Source organism: Podarcis gaigeae (genome assembly GCF_964106915.1).
Source record: "Podarcis gaigeae genome assembly, chromosome: 2".
NCBI lineage: Eukaryota > Metazoa > Chordata > Lepidosauria > Squamata > Lacertidae > Podarcis > Podarcis gaigeae.
Window position 1 is genome coordinate 25,699,923 of NC_139679.1, and position 17,625 is coordinate 25,717,547.

Sequence of the window (17,625 nt, forward strand, 5' to 3'; positions counted from 1 at the left end):
CCCTGCAGGTTAGGGGTCTCGTAGGGTAGCTTGCAATAGCCCTGCATTGTTGCCCATTTTTATCCTCACATTGTAGATTGGACTGAGAGTAGTTGAAAGACCTACATTGGCTCCCAGTATGTTTCCGAGCACAATTCAAAGTGCTGGTGTTGACCTTTAAAGCCCTAAACGGCCTCAGCCCAGTATACCTGAAGGAGCATCTTCACCCCCATCATGCTGCCCGGACGCTGAGGTCCAGTGCCGAGGGCCTTCTGGCAGTTCCCTCATTGCGAGAAGCAAAGCTACAGAGAACCAGGCAGAGGGCCTTCTCGGTAGTGGCGCCCCCCCCTTTGGAACGCCCTCCCATCAGATGTCAAAGTGATAAACAACTACCTGACATTCAGAAGACATCTTAAGGCAGCCCTGTTCAGGGAAGTTTTTAATGTGTGATATTTTAGTGTTTTTTGGTTTCTATGGAAGCTGCCCAGAGTGGCTGGGGAAACCCAGCCAGATGGGCAGGGTACAAATAAATTAATTATTATTATTATTATTATTATTATTATTATTATTATTATTATTATTATTATTATGTTTACAGCAACCCTACTGTGTAGTTCAGTGTTTTACTCCTGTTGCAGAATGGACAGCTGTGCAAAGAGGCAGACTAGCCTACAGTATCCCTGCAATGTACTCCACTGTTAATAGTGCCTTCATAAATCCCCTGTTCCTCTCAGGGCTCAGCAAAAGTGAATCAACTTGGCCACCTTCCTGGCCATATGCAGCTCTCAGATACACACACAAATGTCATGCTCTATGGAACTGGAGGCAGGCAGATTGTATTATGAAATGTTCAGTAAATCATCATTTGATATTTTAGCTTGAAGCACCTATCAAACATTTGAAACAAAAATAGTATTGTGTGACTGGAACAAATGTATTGTCTGGTGGTAGGTACTAGTGTATTTGAGATTAAATTGTATAGATTCATGGGGCAAGTGATACAGGTATGAATTAATAGCTTTTTGTGATGGCAATGGCATAATCAGGTGACTGTTTTTAATCTGATGCTGATCTTCACTTTAGAGGTTTTTGAAGGGCTAGCATGTAAGAGGAAGGGAGAGATGTCTTAGAGTGGTGGCATCTTATTTCTTAAACAAAATCAACTATTTCTGTACAAGATTATTAGCTAAAGGAATATTTAGTGGAATAGAAAAACCTTGCAAATAGTGTCTAACTGTAAATACAACTATATAAGCCAGTTGCATTTTAATTTTAAATTTGAAGTTAGAACAATTTGGATAAATCTAAATTGAATTAATTTGCTTCTGCATAGTTTTACACTGGAATATATTTGTTTAAATCCAGTGAGGCATAGTTTGCGTTTGAATAATGTTGTGGCTTCTATGTAGATTTAGCATCTCTCTAAATAATTTGAATATTCTCTTAACATGTTCATGCAGTATTCAGATCTTTGGATGCTCACTTCTGTCATTTAACTGAAATAGGATGTAGAATTGGCCCCTTGGTCTGTTAGCAACTTTGAAAGAGAATTGTCATTAAAACTAGTGCAAGACCATTCCAGGAAGAATTAGAACAGTGTCTTTCTTCAGAATCCTGTTTACGTCTGTGACAATGCTTGCAAGCCTTTGATCAGATTGTCAATGACAGGAAAAGGTGTGTTTGGTTACAATCTCTACAGTTTGTTTCTCTTTTTAGCATGAAAAGCAGTGGAGAGAAATGTTCATTATCCACGTAAGCAATTGCAGCCCTGTGATTTGTCACTTGCCTATCCCTAGGTGAACACTTGATTGGGAAATGGCCCCTGCTGTAGTGATAAATATGTTCAACTTCTAGCCCAGAGTTACAGTATGTTGTGTCAGTCTTGCTATCAGAGCATTAAAGAATTTATAGTCCTTTAATGGCAAAGGACAAAAAAAACATGGAATGAATATTCTGCAATAAAGGCTGAATTACTGGTGCTGTGCATCTAATGTTAAAGCGTTACCACCTTGCTTAAAGAATCATACTAGGTTAGGTTGTGTGTAGCTAGGTCACTATCTCAGTGGCACTAAGGAAATACCATAAAAGTAAGGCCTGAATTGCTTTTAGCACTAGAAAAGATGAAGCTGGAGAGGGGGAAAGGGTTGTGCATGTAAACAACTGGCATGAGAGCTTACCAGCCTGTCTTTGAATAGCTATGTATAGGGTTGATCTAATCGGTTGGGAACCAGCGTAGAAACAACAAGAGAGCCAGCCTCAGAAATGCTCATGGCTGTGTAGCTATATTTCAATGAACTTTTTGTTTTTGTATGTCTTCAATGCTCAAGTTTTATGTGATGACGCCAAACCCGTTTGTTTAAACCTGCTTCTGACCTAGTGAGGCACAAAGCTTGGGGTGTTCGATTTCCAGAATTCCTTTTCTCCTGTAAGGACGCTGAACCTGGAGATAAGAAAAGAACTCATGAAGGATGACTTGCAAAGAGATTAGCAATGGACATGCAAGAAGGGTTCAGCTTCCATTCTCTGTGTTCCCCTGTGAACCTACGTGGCTGAATGGGGACCTGAACACTGATTTCCCCCATCCAAGTTCAATACTTGATCCGCTGTTCATCACTAGGAGTTAGCTTTCACCCTTATTAAGAGGCTGCATTTCGCCTGTTGAAATATTTCTGGATTAAACTTTTGCAGTACTCTCTCCTCTGATCTCATAGAAGTAGATTTAAATTAGGACATGAAGAAGTTGCTACACTGTGTTTTCCAGCCCAAGCAGGAAATGCAGGCCAACAAAGACAAATGTTGTCAGGCTTTCAGAGAGAAAGCATCTAGTGGTGGAAAGACATGAAAAACAGTTTGCTAAATGCAGCAGGCCTTTCATATGAGTAGCTTATACTACTCAAATGCTTTATTTATTTTCCTACTTTTCCTTTTAGTTTTCTCCAGAATTTTATATAGATGTTGAAATCAGCACTCGAAATGGACTGGAAGGCTAACTGGAGAACGAGGCTTCAGGAAAAGGATGAAGGAAATAAGAAACTGCAGCAAAAGGAGAATCCGAAGAAAACCCTGAAGATCAGTAAAGGTTGTGGGGTGGGGCAGGAAGGAAGATGAGTCAAAAGACAAGGTGGCTGAAGGAAGGGGGACAAAGCAGGCTGTGGACTGACAAGGAGGGCATGAAGAAACAGTGGTGAAGGCACAGAACTGAGGAACCAAGAAGAAAGCTGTCAGAGGCAAAACTAAACTAGGGACTATGAATTATCAGCAGTATGGAAATAGACAGGTGAGGGAGGGGGGGCATATGCGGCCCATGAAACCAAGGGCTATAGGGTTGTGGACCCTGAAAGTGGTGGTTTGACAGTCATGGTTTCACCTTTGTCTACAACATTCTGACCCTAGTAATGGGGGGGAAAGAATGAGAGCTAGAAATTAGTGGGCATCAGGTGGGTGCTGAATTTTACTTAGTCATTAGCACATACTACAAAGGCTTTTAGTATTGTGCATTTTACAGTGGTACCTCGGGTTACATACGCTTCAGGTTACTTACGCTTCAGGTTACAGACGCTGCTAACCCAGAAATAGTGCTTCAGGTTAAGAACTTTGCTTCAGGATGAGAACAGAAATTGTGCTCCGGCGGCAGCAGGAGGCCCCATTAGCTAAAGTGGTGCTTCAGGTTAAGAACAGTTTCAGGTTAAGTACGGACCTCTGGAACGAATTAAGTACTTAACCCGAGGTACCACTGTAATTGTGAATGTTTTGGTAAGCCGTGGAGGAAAACACTATAAGTGTTGATTTGTGATCAGTGAGCTGTCTGGCTGTGTTACTGAAACATTGCTGGATATTGAGGGAGGTATGAACCTCTCCCAGATGCCCAAGCTATTGGATGTAGCACCAAGCATAATTTGAGGGGCAGGATGTATGGCTTTGGACTCTGGACAGGGACTCTGGACAGCATCTGCCTCATCAGATGCCCTATTCAGCAGTTGGCCAGTTCTGTACCTATTGTTTTTCTGCCCACATCACCCTATTTGAACTGATATAGGTGGTCTTATTGAAGACTCCAAGGCAATGGGGTTGAGGACTTTAATGTCCATGCTTAGGCTACTTTGTCAGGAGGACCTTGGAATTTCATGGCTTATGCAGTTGGAGGATGTGGATAAGCTTCTTAGATAATTGAATCCCAACATGTATACTCTGGATCCTTGACAATTGTGGCTATTGAAATCAGCAATAGAACTGGGCTGGAGATGAAGGTAGTGAACATTTCACAGAAAAAGGGTGTGGTTCCTATCGTTCTGGAGGTGGTGGTTAAATTCATTAAATAAAGTAAATCCTTATTGAATCCACCAACCTTGAACTAGCCTCCGATCGCTAATATTTCATTATTAGTCACAGTATTAGAACACATGATAGCTTCCCAACTTGACATGCTGATGCTGATTATTTGGATCTGTTTCAATTAGTCTTCATACCTTAGTTTGGGTAAGAACAGTCTCTGTCTCATGTGGACGGCTTACATTAGGGAGTAGATTGGGTGGGGCAGAGGGGATGTGACCCTGTTGGTTCTTCAGTGGCTTTCAGTACCATTGACCATGGTATTCTTCTGGCCAGTTTAGCTGATTGATTGGTAAAACATTTGTCAGTGTTTTGTTTTTTTTGAAGCACTGTTAAAACAAAGCAATACTTTAATCCAGTCTTCCCCAACTTAGTGTCCTCCAGATATTTGGAAGACACTAAGTTGGGGAAGACTGGATTAAAGTATTACTTTGTTTTAACAGTGCTTCAAAACAACACTGACAAATGTTTTACCGATCAATCAGCTAAATCTTTGTTGACTAGTCAAATGCCCAACCCCAGTGCCAGATCACATAATGAAATTTGTAGTCATACCCTTTTCCATTTTTACTTGCAAGCTTTAATCCCTCATTGGACAGCACAGAGTAACTAGCAAAGAGTCATATAACCTTGTTCGAATGTCATTCTGGTATAGGGGTTTTTTCACTCTTGATTTTCTCCTGTTTGGCTTCCCACTCTTGGCGAAGTTCTTCTCATAGGTGAAGAACCTCACTGTCGGTTTTCTTCCTCCTGTCACTGTCAGGCAGGAAGCTGGTGTCCACATCTGAGTTTCCCCCGGTTTCTTCTTGGGGGGCCAGGTCCTCCCACTCCAGCTCTTCTTCATCTTCCTCCTCATTCAGGGTGAAGGACAAAGTAGAACAGAATTCAGAATAATGTGGCTCTAAAACTGCACCAATCCTAGCGTACTATAGTTGTTCTGGTTTACTGACAAGTAGTGGGCAATGATAGTCTGGTCTGTATCTCTGGTGGTGGGAAGAGCAAAACTGCAGGGCAGCTCAGCTTTTTTACAGGCTCTTTCCCCTGTCTTTTGAGGGGGTGACCTCTGACTTGCTGAACATTGGGTCCAGAGCCAATTGCTCAGGTCTCTCAGGTAGGCATCTTAAGTACTCTTTGCATTTGAAGAGGATGGAACAGCTTGACTTGGAGAACTGGTGGTACTAGGAGACCAAGGTCGGGTGTGACAAGTAACACATGTTGCATTGGGCAACTTAATTGTGCAGTTAAGTTGCAAGGGATCTTTTCTTAGAAGCCTTTTTGGATATTCAGCTCTCCCATTTGTGAATAATTCTGACTGCCTCGCCAGCAGAAGGGCACATTGGTTTATAGCGCATAGATAGTTAGTGCTGTTGCCTGTTTGCAAACTGAAACTGGATTCTATGACTAATTTGCCAGATGTCTGACTCAGATGGAAATAGGCTAGGCTTCTGTAAATGAATACAATATTTAAGGAGAAAATACTGATTTTGCTTTGGATGTGTCATCAAGTTCTAGGTTAAGTATTTCCTTTCTCACAGTTCATCATAAACCAGCACTTGTCTAACTGTACTAAAATGTTTGCTTAAACTTTCTTCAGTTGATCACAAGACTACGGGGAGAACCACATGCTATCTAAATACAGCCCCTCTGAAAACCGAATACTTGCTGTTTATGAATCAGTGTATTTAACAGTGAGCATCTGTAGATTACTCAGATCTTTCAGGTGGAAAAAAAGACCAGGCTTTGTAGCTGAGTTTGGCCCTGGATAATGCTGATGAATTCAACAAGAGAGCAGATGTTCCATGCGCATTCAGGGACACTGGCTGAAGGCCAGCAAAATGACAGAAGGCCTTTTTTAACTTTGTACACCAGTGATGTTGTTAAGCTTCTTTGCCATCTTAGTGTACAGAAATCCATACACCGTTCAGTTACAGGGTAGGGTTGGAGGATCTCTATTTGTAACCCTGTGGAAACATCCAAGGTCAAATATCAGTGGTCACAAGTCTGTTAGATTTAGAGAGTTAACACTTGGTTACTGATAGCTTCTGACTGTATAAGGAAACGAATGGCATGCATGTGTGTTTGAAATTGCTTGTGATTTTCTCATATTTTTATACTTTTCATCTTGACATGTTCTGTGATTGTTTTAAATGGGATATTCTAGTGCTCTATGCCCAATTTGAGTGTAGCCTCTCCTTCATATATTTTGGGCATCATATGCCGGTATTAACACCTTAAATTGGGCTCAAAAGCAAATTCACAACCAATGCAGATTTCTGGACTAGTGTAATACATGTCTGGTCAGTGCTGGCCGTTAGCAGCTTCGCTGTGCTTTCTGCACAAGCTGCAGCATCCAAATACTCTTCACGAGCAGCCCTACGTAGAGTGCATTACAATAGTTAAGTCTGATATTCAATAAAATACACAGTGGATTTGCACAAAAACCTGGAAGAGCAAGTCCTTTGGCATTCTCCTGAAATTTTGATGCATCTCTAGGTGAAAGAAAAGGGGGAAACAAAGATACACTGTGGAGCGGGAGTTGTAAATGGGGATGACAGAAACGAAACAAGGAAAGATATTTGCTGTATCTTGGCGACTTCTTAACAGAAATGTTTGAGATTTCATATGAGTACGGCATTCAACACTTAGGTGCTCTATTTCATAGTTTGGGCAAGTGGTCTGGATTTTATAGACATCTAGAACAAATGGCTGTCATCTTAAATTTCAGGTAAAATACTATTTATTCATTTGCTTAGGGGAAAGCAAAATTCACATTTGGCATCCCAAAGTACATAAAATACAACCTTCAGAACTAGCTTGTCTCAGCCTACAAACAATAACATTACTTATTTGGTGAGTACTGTAAAAGTTTTCCCTAAGTTAGCAAAAGCTTGTCAGACAATACTATAGGCTTGCAAGTTTGTCTAAATTGTTCTGTATTTTTTCCTGGTAGAACATGGTTTGCTATGTGGTTGAAAAATTCATCATTTAATGCTATCCTTGGTTATAAGAAACCTCAGTGCAGTTTCCTCTTTCACCACAGAGTTCTTTTTGACCTCAAGCAAATTACCGAGTGATTGATCTCTTCCTCTTTAAAGGTGCAGATGAAATTATAGCGCAATCTATAATTTAGGAATCATTAAAAGCATAGTCTAGGAATGATTAAAAACATAGCCGTGCACATATCTACTAAAAAGTAAGTTCCACTGAGTTCATTGGGATTTGCTACCAGGTAAGTGTGTTCAGAATAACAACAGAAGAGGGTTAACCTCTGTAAAATGAAGGGATAGACATAGACATGAATGGTGAACTGTAAACTTACTCTGATCCTGAATGCCACAATATATGTCATGGAAATTTCTGGACAGTGGATCAGTTGTTGTTTAGTCGTGTCTGACTCTTCGTAACCCCACGGACCAGAGCACGGCAGGCACTCCTGTCTTCCACTGCCTCCCGCAGTTTGGTCAAACTCATGTTCGTAGCTTTGAGAACACAGTCCAACCATCTCGTCCTCTGTCATCCCCTTCTCCTTGTGCCCTCAATCTTTCCCAGCATCAGGGTCTTTTTCCAGAGAGTCTTCTCTTCTCATGAGGTGGCCAGAGTATTGGAGCCTCAGCTTCAGGATCTGTCTTTCAGTGAGCACTCAGGGCTGGTTACCTTCAGAATGTAGAGGTTTGATCTTCTTGTAGTCCATGGGACTCTCAAGAGTCTCCTCCAGCACCATAATTCAAAAGCATCAATTCTTAGGCAATCAGCCTTCTTTATGGTCCAGCTCTCACTTCCATACATCACTACTGGGGATCTGGGAATGAATTCATCATATGTTACCTGCACAGTGGATAACCCCTTAGAATAAGCACAGATTTGAGAAAGTGAAATTCAAGCAAGCAAGCACACTGTATTTCTCAATAAATGATTCTGAATGAGTACTGTAACATCTATAATCCTAAATGTTTTATTGTGGCAACAGTTTGCTTCCACTGGATACATCAGGTATCCTGGTAAGGTGGCCAGTACACATTAATATAGATTTAAAGCCTAATAAAGCAGGATGTGAGATTACAGCATGTACCCCTGATTAAAATAACTCTCAGATTGAAAGATGGTGCAGAACGACAGAAGTTCATGCAATTCGTGAATGGACACAGAGAAGATTCCAGGAGATGTGCTGAGTGCTGCCTTGCTGCACCATACTAGTTGTATTTATGATTTCTTCTCCCTCCCCACTGCTAAGTGTTATATGACACAATTGCAATTATACAGTGCTGTGCAGAACAACGTAGAAGTAAAGCTGAGTGTCATCAGTGCAGTGATGACACTTCAACCTCATACCTCTGCATGACTTTCCCCAACAGTTTGGAAGCCAAGATTTATTCCACATATTCTCTGGGTCAAAGATGCATGTGAGCCTCAGGTTTGTCCCATATCTACCCCGTATGTCCTTGGCTGGAACTTCGTTTTCTATGAGATTCTATGAGTAACCATTGCATACTTTTCACATTGGCAAACAGGAGTGCTTCGTGCAACACAAGTCTGGCAGGACATTTACATTAGCACGATTGTTGTGACACAAGATTTCTCAAGCTAAATCCCACTTCATTAGGTGCAAGAAATGTGATCCTGAGTCAGGAGACTGGTTACAGGAAAGATAAAATTCATTAGTGAGGCCAAATCGTCATGAAATGTGAGATATATGCAAGCGTCCATTCACATTGGCAGTGATTGATGGCGATGATAACTGTACACATAAGATGGAAAAGGAGAGAAAGTGAGAGGGACGACTGTGTGGGAGAAAGGGAACAGAGAAAAGGGAGTCGCTAAAAGAGGGAAAGAGGATATTTGAAAATCTTCCAATTGAGGATAAACATTTATACATCTAATAGAGTGCATGTTTACACCACAGTAAATCTTCATGCTTACAGTTCCTCAAGATTCTTTATTGTACGTCAGGAGAATGACACGGTTTTCCTTCCAGAATTTGTCACTGTTCACAGTGGTTATTACATGCATCAGCCCCAGGCCCTGCAGTTGCTCTAAATGCAGATTTGTTTCTTATTATGAAAACCTGATTTGACCAAATTAAAATCTAAAGCCTGAAGATATGCTGTGTGCATTTTGTGAGTACTAGCAGGATTGTAACCATAAAGGGGGCTGGGAGAAACAAGAGTGGTATGTTGATGCTTTTCTTTTTATCTTTTATCTTGAGTTCAATCTTATGGACTGGTGCTTTCTGGAGTACTATTCTTGTGTTCTGCTTTATTGTGATGGTGTTTTAATAAATTATCTGGGCATATTTGTTTTATTGCTTTAAACTGCTCTGGGTTCTTTTTTTGGGGAAATATGGAATAAATGTTTTTAGATTTAAAAAGAGCATGCTTGAGCGTTTTCTGAGATTTGCAGGGGAAAAGTAAACTTTGTAAAAAGAAAAAATAAGAGAACAAAAAAGCCAAACATCCAGTGAGAACTGCAAGTACTGGAGTGTGGAGGATACAGAGTGCAATGCTCTGCTTGGAGAGAATGGCTGCATCAAATGGTGGATAAGAGCACATATTTTAAGAGAAGTGGGGTACACTGCAGCATTTTGTTGCAGGGCATGCTGACTTACTCTAATAGCAATTGTGTTTTCTAGGAATCACACCGTGCTAGCCCCAGTACTATAGGGCAGTTGTAATCTTTCTCGAACCTGCCATACATAACAAAGCATTTCACTACTTAAAGAATATTTTGTTTGAAGGATACTGAGTCAAATGATAGCGCCCCCCCCCCCCGATGATGAGCCATCTCTGGCTTGTGCCAGCTATATTAACTTTCTGTATGCATGGAAAGGTAATTTGAAATGTGCGTTTTTCAAAACACTTTCTTTAAAAAATGTACTAGTTTATGGTGAACATGGCGGGAGCTATATTCCAACGTTCTGTTATTAGTGAATTTGCACTTCCTTGAAATTTGGGTTGCTGCTTGCTACAGCCAGTTGTATTTATTGAAATAGAATCTTATGTGCATGTAACACATATGAATGTCAATGCATCAATCTTCCCCCTTTAAACAGATGAGCAGCAAATTTGTGCAGGCAAATTATGCAGAAGTTCAGAAATCATTGTCACACTTGGAGTCATTTCCCCATCTTTACCTCCTTGTAAGCAGAATTTCTAAACAGTTACCTTGCACACCCTGATCCCATGTACATTGGTCCCAATCCAGGAGTGTTCAGAATGCTTAAATTCCCTGGAATCAATGTGCTTGCCCTATGATAGATTGTGGCCATTGATTTGATGCAAGTCCCACAGATCTTGGTGGCATTTGTTTTCAAGCAAGTGTGTTTAGGAATGGGGTGCAATATACCTGCTTTATCTAATTTGCATTAGATAGTTGTATTCATATATTACCTATGAAAAGCAATTAACTGTACAATTCCTTCATTTTAGGGGGAATCTGTGAAATATTTTCTGGATAACTTGGATAAACTTGGAGAACAAGTAAGTGTAACTTCATTGATTTTTAAAGCAGTCTGGTATGTTTTGAATGTTTTTATTTATTTAACAGCTTGTAACAGTTGAAAGTTAATTTATATTGCAAATTAAAAGTGAGAAAACCTGCCAACAAACTGCTTATGTGGTGTTTGTGTTCAGTAGTCATTGGCGTCCTCTACTAAGCTTCCTCCATTAACTCAGAGTGCTATGGTTGATGCTAATAGTGTTTTTCGTCTGCTCAAATTGCATGTTGCCCACTTCTTGGGCAGCTCTAAAACACAGTAAAGCGAATAACAGCGGCTTCAGGGCCACAGTTTCCATCAGGATTATAGAATTGTTTATAAGCTCCAAAGGCATACAAAAAAGGTGGAAGCTAACGCAGGCCTTGGCTTAGTGTTATGAGCAAACCAGTGCTCATGGTTTGTTTTATCTCTAAACATTAATGGGTAAGTAAGGAGCAAAGCCTGACTTCTGTTTATGATTTGTTTGGAGAGAAACAAACTACCAATGCAGGTTTGCATGTTAACACTAAGCCTAGGTTTCATGGTTGTTTCTCACATCTCTAGACTGGATGGAACGATGAAGCAGGAGCAATTTGAGCAGTGTGCTTGAGCACATTGCTTATTCACGGCAAGCCATGGCTTACTGCAGGGGTAGGCAACCTAAGGCCCGGGGGCTGGATGCGGCCCAGTCGCCTTCTGAATCCGGCCTGCGGATAGTCTGGGAATCAGCTTGTTTTTACATGAGTAGAATGTGGTGTCCTTTTATTTAAAATGCATCTCTGGGTTATTTGTGGGGCATAGGAATTCGTTCATTTAAATTTTTTTCCAAAATATAGTCCGGCCCACCACATGGTCTGAGCGACAGTGGCTGAAAAAGATTGCTGACCCCTGACTCTCTGCTTACCATGATGTGCAAATTGAGCCATAATCACTTTCAGCTAGACAGTTCTGTTTTAGTTGAGTTGGTTAATCTTGTGTAGCGGGAGTGAGCCTGTTGTATTGGGCTTTAGGCCCCAGCAGCAGTGAAGTCGTGACAAGCGTCTTGGGAAGGAGGGGAAGCTCCCAGCATTTCTCAATCTATCTTGCCTTCACATCAAGCAGCACACGCCTTTCTTCAGCTCCCGTGTTTGTCTTCCACATTCTTCTGCTTGTTAAGCAGCATTATTCTGGGCTTAGGTGTCTGCTTCTGAAAGATAAAGATCCTAAACTTGAACGATATTATGCGGAGAAGAAATAGCATTGCAAATCTGCATAGCCAAAAAGATTGAAAAGTATCAAGCTGTGCCCTTTTCTGTCCATAAAGCTCTTCTGTATTCTGTATTCTGTATTTCTTTTCTTGATTAGAACAAATCAGCTAGGGTATGTTAGCATTTTAATTCTGCTTTGCAAAAAATGCTCCTGTTAGAAATCTTCAAGATGACAAGGTATAATTTGATCAATCTGCACAGGGAAGAATTATATTTTTTCTCTCAAGTGCATTGCAGGGGGTTGACGTAGATGACCCTGAAGGTCCCTTCCAACTTTAAATTCTATGAATTTAAGTTTATGAGGGGCTTTATTTAATGTTCAGACACACTATTAGTTACTTAATAATATAGCTAACTTTGCAGAATGTTAGAAATTAGGTAAGTGCTTTCCCGAATAAAACACAGTCATAGAAAATGGTTCCCTTCTCTTCTCTCCCTGCCCCCAATAATTTCTCTTTCTGAAACCATATATTTGTCACTGAAAACTTTTTAATCAATTAAATGAGATAAACTTAGAATGGTATCATTCTCATTATACGTTTGGCACTGTATCGTACACGCAACTACTGAGTTATTTTAAAAAAACACACATTTAGGTAACAAAGGATGATAAAATCTTTTCTGTTTCAAACATTCCAGGGCAGTTCATTTTAATGTTCAGTACCATTTATAGCACCTTAATTAACTTTGGCTGTTTGTTTGTTTGTTTGTTTGTTTGTTTGTTTGTTTGTTTGTTTGTTTGTTTGTTTCTTAGGACTATCTTCCCTCCCAGCAAGATATTCTACTGGCACGAAGACCTACAAAAGGGATTCATGAGTATGATTTTGAGATTAAAAATGTTCCCTTCAAGATGGTTGATGTAGGTGGCCAAAGGTCAGAGCGAAAACGTTGGTTTGAATGCTTTGACAGCGTCACTTCTATATTGTTCCTGGTTTCATCGAGTGAATTCGACCAGGTACTTATGGAGGATCGACTAACAAATCGCCTTACAGAATCTCTGAACATTTTTGAAACTATAGTCAACAACCGGGTTTTCAGCAATGTCTCCATAATCCTCTTCCTAAACAAGACAGACTTACTTGAGGAAAAAGTGCAAAAAGTGAGCATCAAAGACTATTTCCCAGAGTTTGAAGGGGATCCCCACAATTTAACAGACGTCCAAAAATTCCTGGTGGATTGTTTTCGCACGAAACGCCGGGACCAGCAGCAGCAGAAGCCCTTGTACAACCACTTCACCACTGCTATTAATACAGAAAATATCCGCCTGGTATTCCGTGATGTAAAGGATACCATCCTTCATGACAACCTCAAGCAGCTCATGCTACAGTGATGCGCAGCAACAACAAAAAACTTTGATTTGTGTTAATAGTTTACAGCAGGAGTTGGAAAAAGGTCTTGTCCGACCTCACGATGTGTGGGGTAAAGCTGCTGCTGTTCCAGTTAATTGCCAACTTCTCTCAAAATTCAGGCTTAAATCTTTTCCGCTATATCTCGTGTCTTGAAAGAGTTTTCATTTCTTAACAGACCTCAACTTTTTTAAAGCTAACTCACAAGTTTTAACCTCTTCCCTCTTTTCAGCCTGACGAAGCCTGTACTCCAATAACAAGTAACTTGTAGACATGCGGTTTAAAGAATTTACTTCGGAAACTTGATTAAGTTTAAAAAGCAGTTTTGGCATGTGAAAGGGCTATAGAAGAGATTTGTATAACTCTGGACTGCTCTCCAAGCTTGGCCAACCACCACCGTCAGTTCTTTGTGGCAAATAGCTCCACCCTGTCAAATAATTAAGCTGTCTTTGAAGTTTACAAATGCATTTTTGCTTCCATGCCAATATAGGATGTTCGCCAAATGGTACCAGAAAGGAGGTCCGCTACCCGGGAATTTTTTAATCAAAAAGAATCATGCAAAGGGACTTCTGATCTTAATTGGTCATTGTTAGATCACGTGGTTTGACAAAAAAATCTATGCTTTAAGTTTGGAACTAACTAGCTTAAATCGCACAGCTGTTTGCAGCTTTAGATGTCTGCCAGTTGCTGTGAATTAACTGTTTTAAGAATGTTCCTTGAGGATTGTTGTTGTTGTTCAGTTAGCTCATACATTATGGTTTGGATGATGGAGGAAACCAAGCGAGAGATTTGTTTCTGTTAAGCAGCAGCAGTGTTTATAGATGTCAGGTGCATCTATAGTGTTGACAATACTGAGAATGCACATAACTGTATTAACATACAGCACTGAATATTATATTGCTGGCCAAAAAGGCAGAAAGTGATTATCAAAAATTATAAGGGAACTGAATGATAACCTTGAAATGCCATATTCCAAGACAGTGAAATTTTAAAAGGCCTCCACTTTCCACGTCAGTTGCTGCACACCTCAATAATTCAGCCTTGTAAGCACCTCATTCACGGAAAACAACAGTTTTGTGGAACTAACTGCCTTTTTTCATCTCAATTCTGAGGAGGCTAGTGACATTTTTGATTTCTCAGGTGTTGGTTTAAAAGCCCATATGCTACTAGTTACTCTGGATTTCCAAGTAAATTGTAAACATAACTTTATGCTATGCTTTAAAGGGAACATCTACAAAAGCAATGGATACTTATGCCTGTTATAACGCTTTACTCTCATAAATGTTTTAATGGTTAACATGATCAGAGATTAGCAGCACAGTTCCCCCTTTTTTTGTTATACAGGCCAAATTTGATGCATTGCTATTGTAATTCCGTAATCTTTGTGGAAGGAAGTCAGTCAGCAAAATCCATAGGTTTGAAACCAATTTAGTTTTGCTGTCTAGATCCAGGTAACTTGAGAGCTCGTGCCAATTAAGTGCTTTAATAGAACAGGCTCAGTGTGGAATAGTGAGCCTATTACAGCATCAGAAAACACTGTTAATTGATGCAGAATCCTTTAACCTAAAGTGCCTCTTAATTGCTTTTCCTTACGGTGGCCTTAACACAAATGCCAATGTTTCAGATTGTGGCCTTCTGTGGGGTGGGGTGGGGACTCCATTGCCAGGTTAAACTTAGCTACAGCACAGAGATGTTGCATATTTGCTAGAAAATACTAAAAATAAAAATGAAACCACCCACTCAGATATTCTGAAGTGTAACAGTATAGGTGTAGGTGTTCTGAAGATAATATTTCTCCCACTCCTGTATTCTTTCAGGAGTCAATCAAAATCGGTATGCAAAGCGCTTTTTGCTAGTCTTCTAAGTAATATATAGTTAAGGGCAGTATTTGTTTTTAAATGTGTTAACAAATCATGATTTATGTGGAACTACAAGCAAATAGGAAGAAACAAATTGGTTTCATTGGTTCAGTTTTATAATATTGTTAATGGGTATAGTTTTTAAAGTGTGTGGTGCACAAATTTTCCATTGTACTCCAGAAGAATTGCTAGAAGTGGAGAGATTTGGAGTATTTGGATTTTTTAACCAAAAGGAGACATTTGGGGGTAGGGCTGCAAATTTAATTAAGGGAACTAGGGAGGAGAGGGGTGGTCCTTTCCCCGCTGGCAGCTTTCCCACTCAGTCTCACACATACACAGCTGCTTTTCCTCCACAGCTTGGTGGTGGGGGTGTCATTTTGATAGGAAAATCAGCTAGAGGGAAAAGAGTGAAGCAGCCCCTGGCTACTCATCCGCTTAACCTTTCATGGCAACTTCAAAAAAAGTCATGGGAAAGATACATACAACTGTGTGTCATGTCTAGTTTGGTAGAACCTTACATTTTCAGATGTCACCTTCAAATACAGGGCTGGTTTGTAAGAACACTTTTTCTCAAGTGTCGCTTAACAAAATGCTTCCAAATTGCTTTTGCAAATTCCGGGATTTGTATTTAAGTAAAATTAGAGAGTAGAATTTTCATTCTAACCTCCGTGGAATAAACATGGAGTGATCTTGCATATAATATTTTAGACTGCAACAAAAATCTGAAATAAAACATTTAATGTCAAAATTCATTTAAAAATTCAGTAGAAAAATTAATACAACTGATCTTTTTAAACAACAAAAAAACAGTCTTAACTTTAGCCTCATGCCTTATTTTGGAGTAGCACTGTATAAACAGCCACTTTTCAAAGCTTTTCAAAGCTTAAAGAACCCTCTTTTCTCAATGAAGTGCAAGATGGGACTACTGCTGCCCCACTCTCAGGCTTCTTGAAAAGTTCACTGCAGTGTGGGAGAGCAGTTTGAAGAACCCAAAAACTAGAGGGAGACTTTGAAATCAGCCTTTGAAGACAAGGTGATGGTTGCACACTCTCAAGATGCTTTTCACTTAAACCAAATGTGATTTTCTTGTAAAATTATTTGGAAACTTATCTTAAGAAGAAGCCTAGGTTGAATCCAGACTTGGTCATATTTGGAAAATTATGGGACTCTTCCCATAATGATTTCAGAGGATCTGTTCTAAGCATGACTAAGTCCACATCCAATTCATTGGCAGCAAATTCTTGCTTGAGCCCCTGATTAGATTTTCTTTGTGCTAGAGTCAACTGCACAAAGACCAGTTTTTTTTAATAGGCCTTTTTCTGGTACCACAACAAAGACATCCCTAAAACCAGACTTGTAAAGATGACACAGCATTGTAATACTGCCATTTGCAGTTTTCTTTTATCTTGTACTTGAAAGCAAATTGCCACTTACTTAAAACTGCTTTCTCATTCTTCAAGAATATTGAGAGCTTACATTCTAGAAACCTTTTCTCAAAATATATTTGGTAACAACCTCACATAATATTTATCTAATGAAACCAGGATTTGTATTAGCTTTGTATAAATGTGGGGTGTTTTGTGGCTTTACATTTTTTTTTATATTTGTAACTTTTGTAACTTTCCAGGGACTAAGAGAATCTGCTACTTTGTAAAAAAAAAAATCCCTCTTGCCTTAGTTCAGCATCAGCAATAAATTATTTCTAAAGAAGGTCTTAAAGGCATAATTTTAAAATGGTTCGGTTACTAATAGACGAAAGCCTCTTTGAGATTTACGTTGCTCTCTGTACATACATTGCAGGTGTTCCAACTATTAATATTTGCCTTATGTAAATTACTGACGGTAAATAAACAATATACATCCTCACTGTGCATATGGAGTTTGTATCTTTGTGTATATTAGATTGAGGTTTTATAACTTGCTGGCAGTGCAGCCAGATTTTGACAACTGCCTGTCTTTGAAATTCTAACGTATGTGGAACTTAATTGTATTTTGTGGGTTTGCGTTGTCTTCTCTAGCTGCAAAGTAAGCAATTCTGTGCATTCTTGCCATTGGAAAAATAAGTGCCATTTTAGAGTTTTGACACACCCAAGTGTCCAAAAGTTAAGCGAAAAGTTTACTAAACATTGAATCTCATCCCGTGTTGAAATACAGAATTTTGGTGTAATTTGGAATTTATTTGGAAGAGGAGGAAAATAGTGGGAAGAGTAGAAGCATAGAGAGTAAAGTGAGGGCTTGCCAAGGCTAGAATGTTGAAAAGAATTCTGATTGTATTAGTCCTAAGTTTTATATTCTGCAGTCCAAGGCATTTTGTAGGCATGACTACTAACTCCATTATTTCACTTTTCACATTATGTCACTAGCAGTACAGTCCTAACCTTGATAACTTGTAAGTA

At 39.7% G+C, this 17,625-nt stretch overlaps 1 protein-coding gene across 1 annotated transcript in view; it reads left to right on the plus strand.

Annotated features, from left to right (window-relative positions):
* Positions 1–17,095, plus strand: part of GNA13 (G protein subunit alpha 13) — a 31,644-nt gene extending 14,549 nt beyond the window's left edge. Inside the window, exons 3-4 of the mRNA XM_083727703.1 lie at positions 10,731–10,781; positions 12,779–17,095. Coding sequence (XP_083583829.1) covers positions 10,731–10,781; positions 12,779–13,354 — 627 coding nt within the window. The 3' untranslated portion in view covers positions 13,355–17,095. The remainder of the gene's footprint in view (positions 1–10,730; positions 10,782–12,778) is intronic.
* Positions 17,096–17,625: the final 530 nt, after the last annotated feature.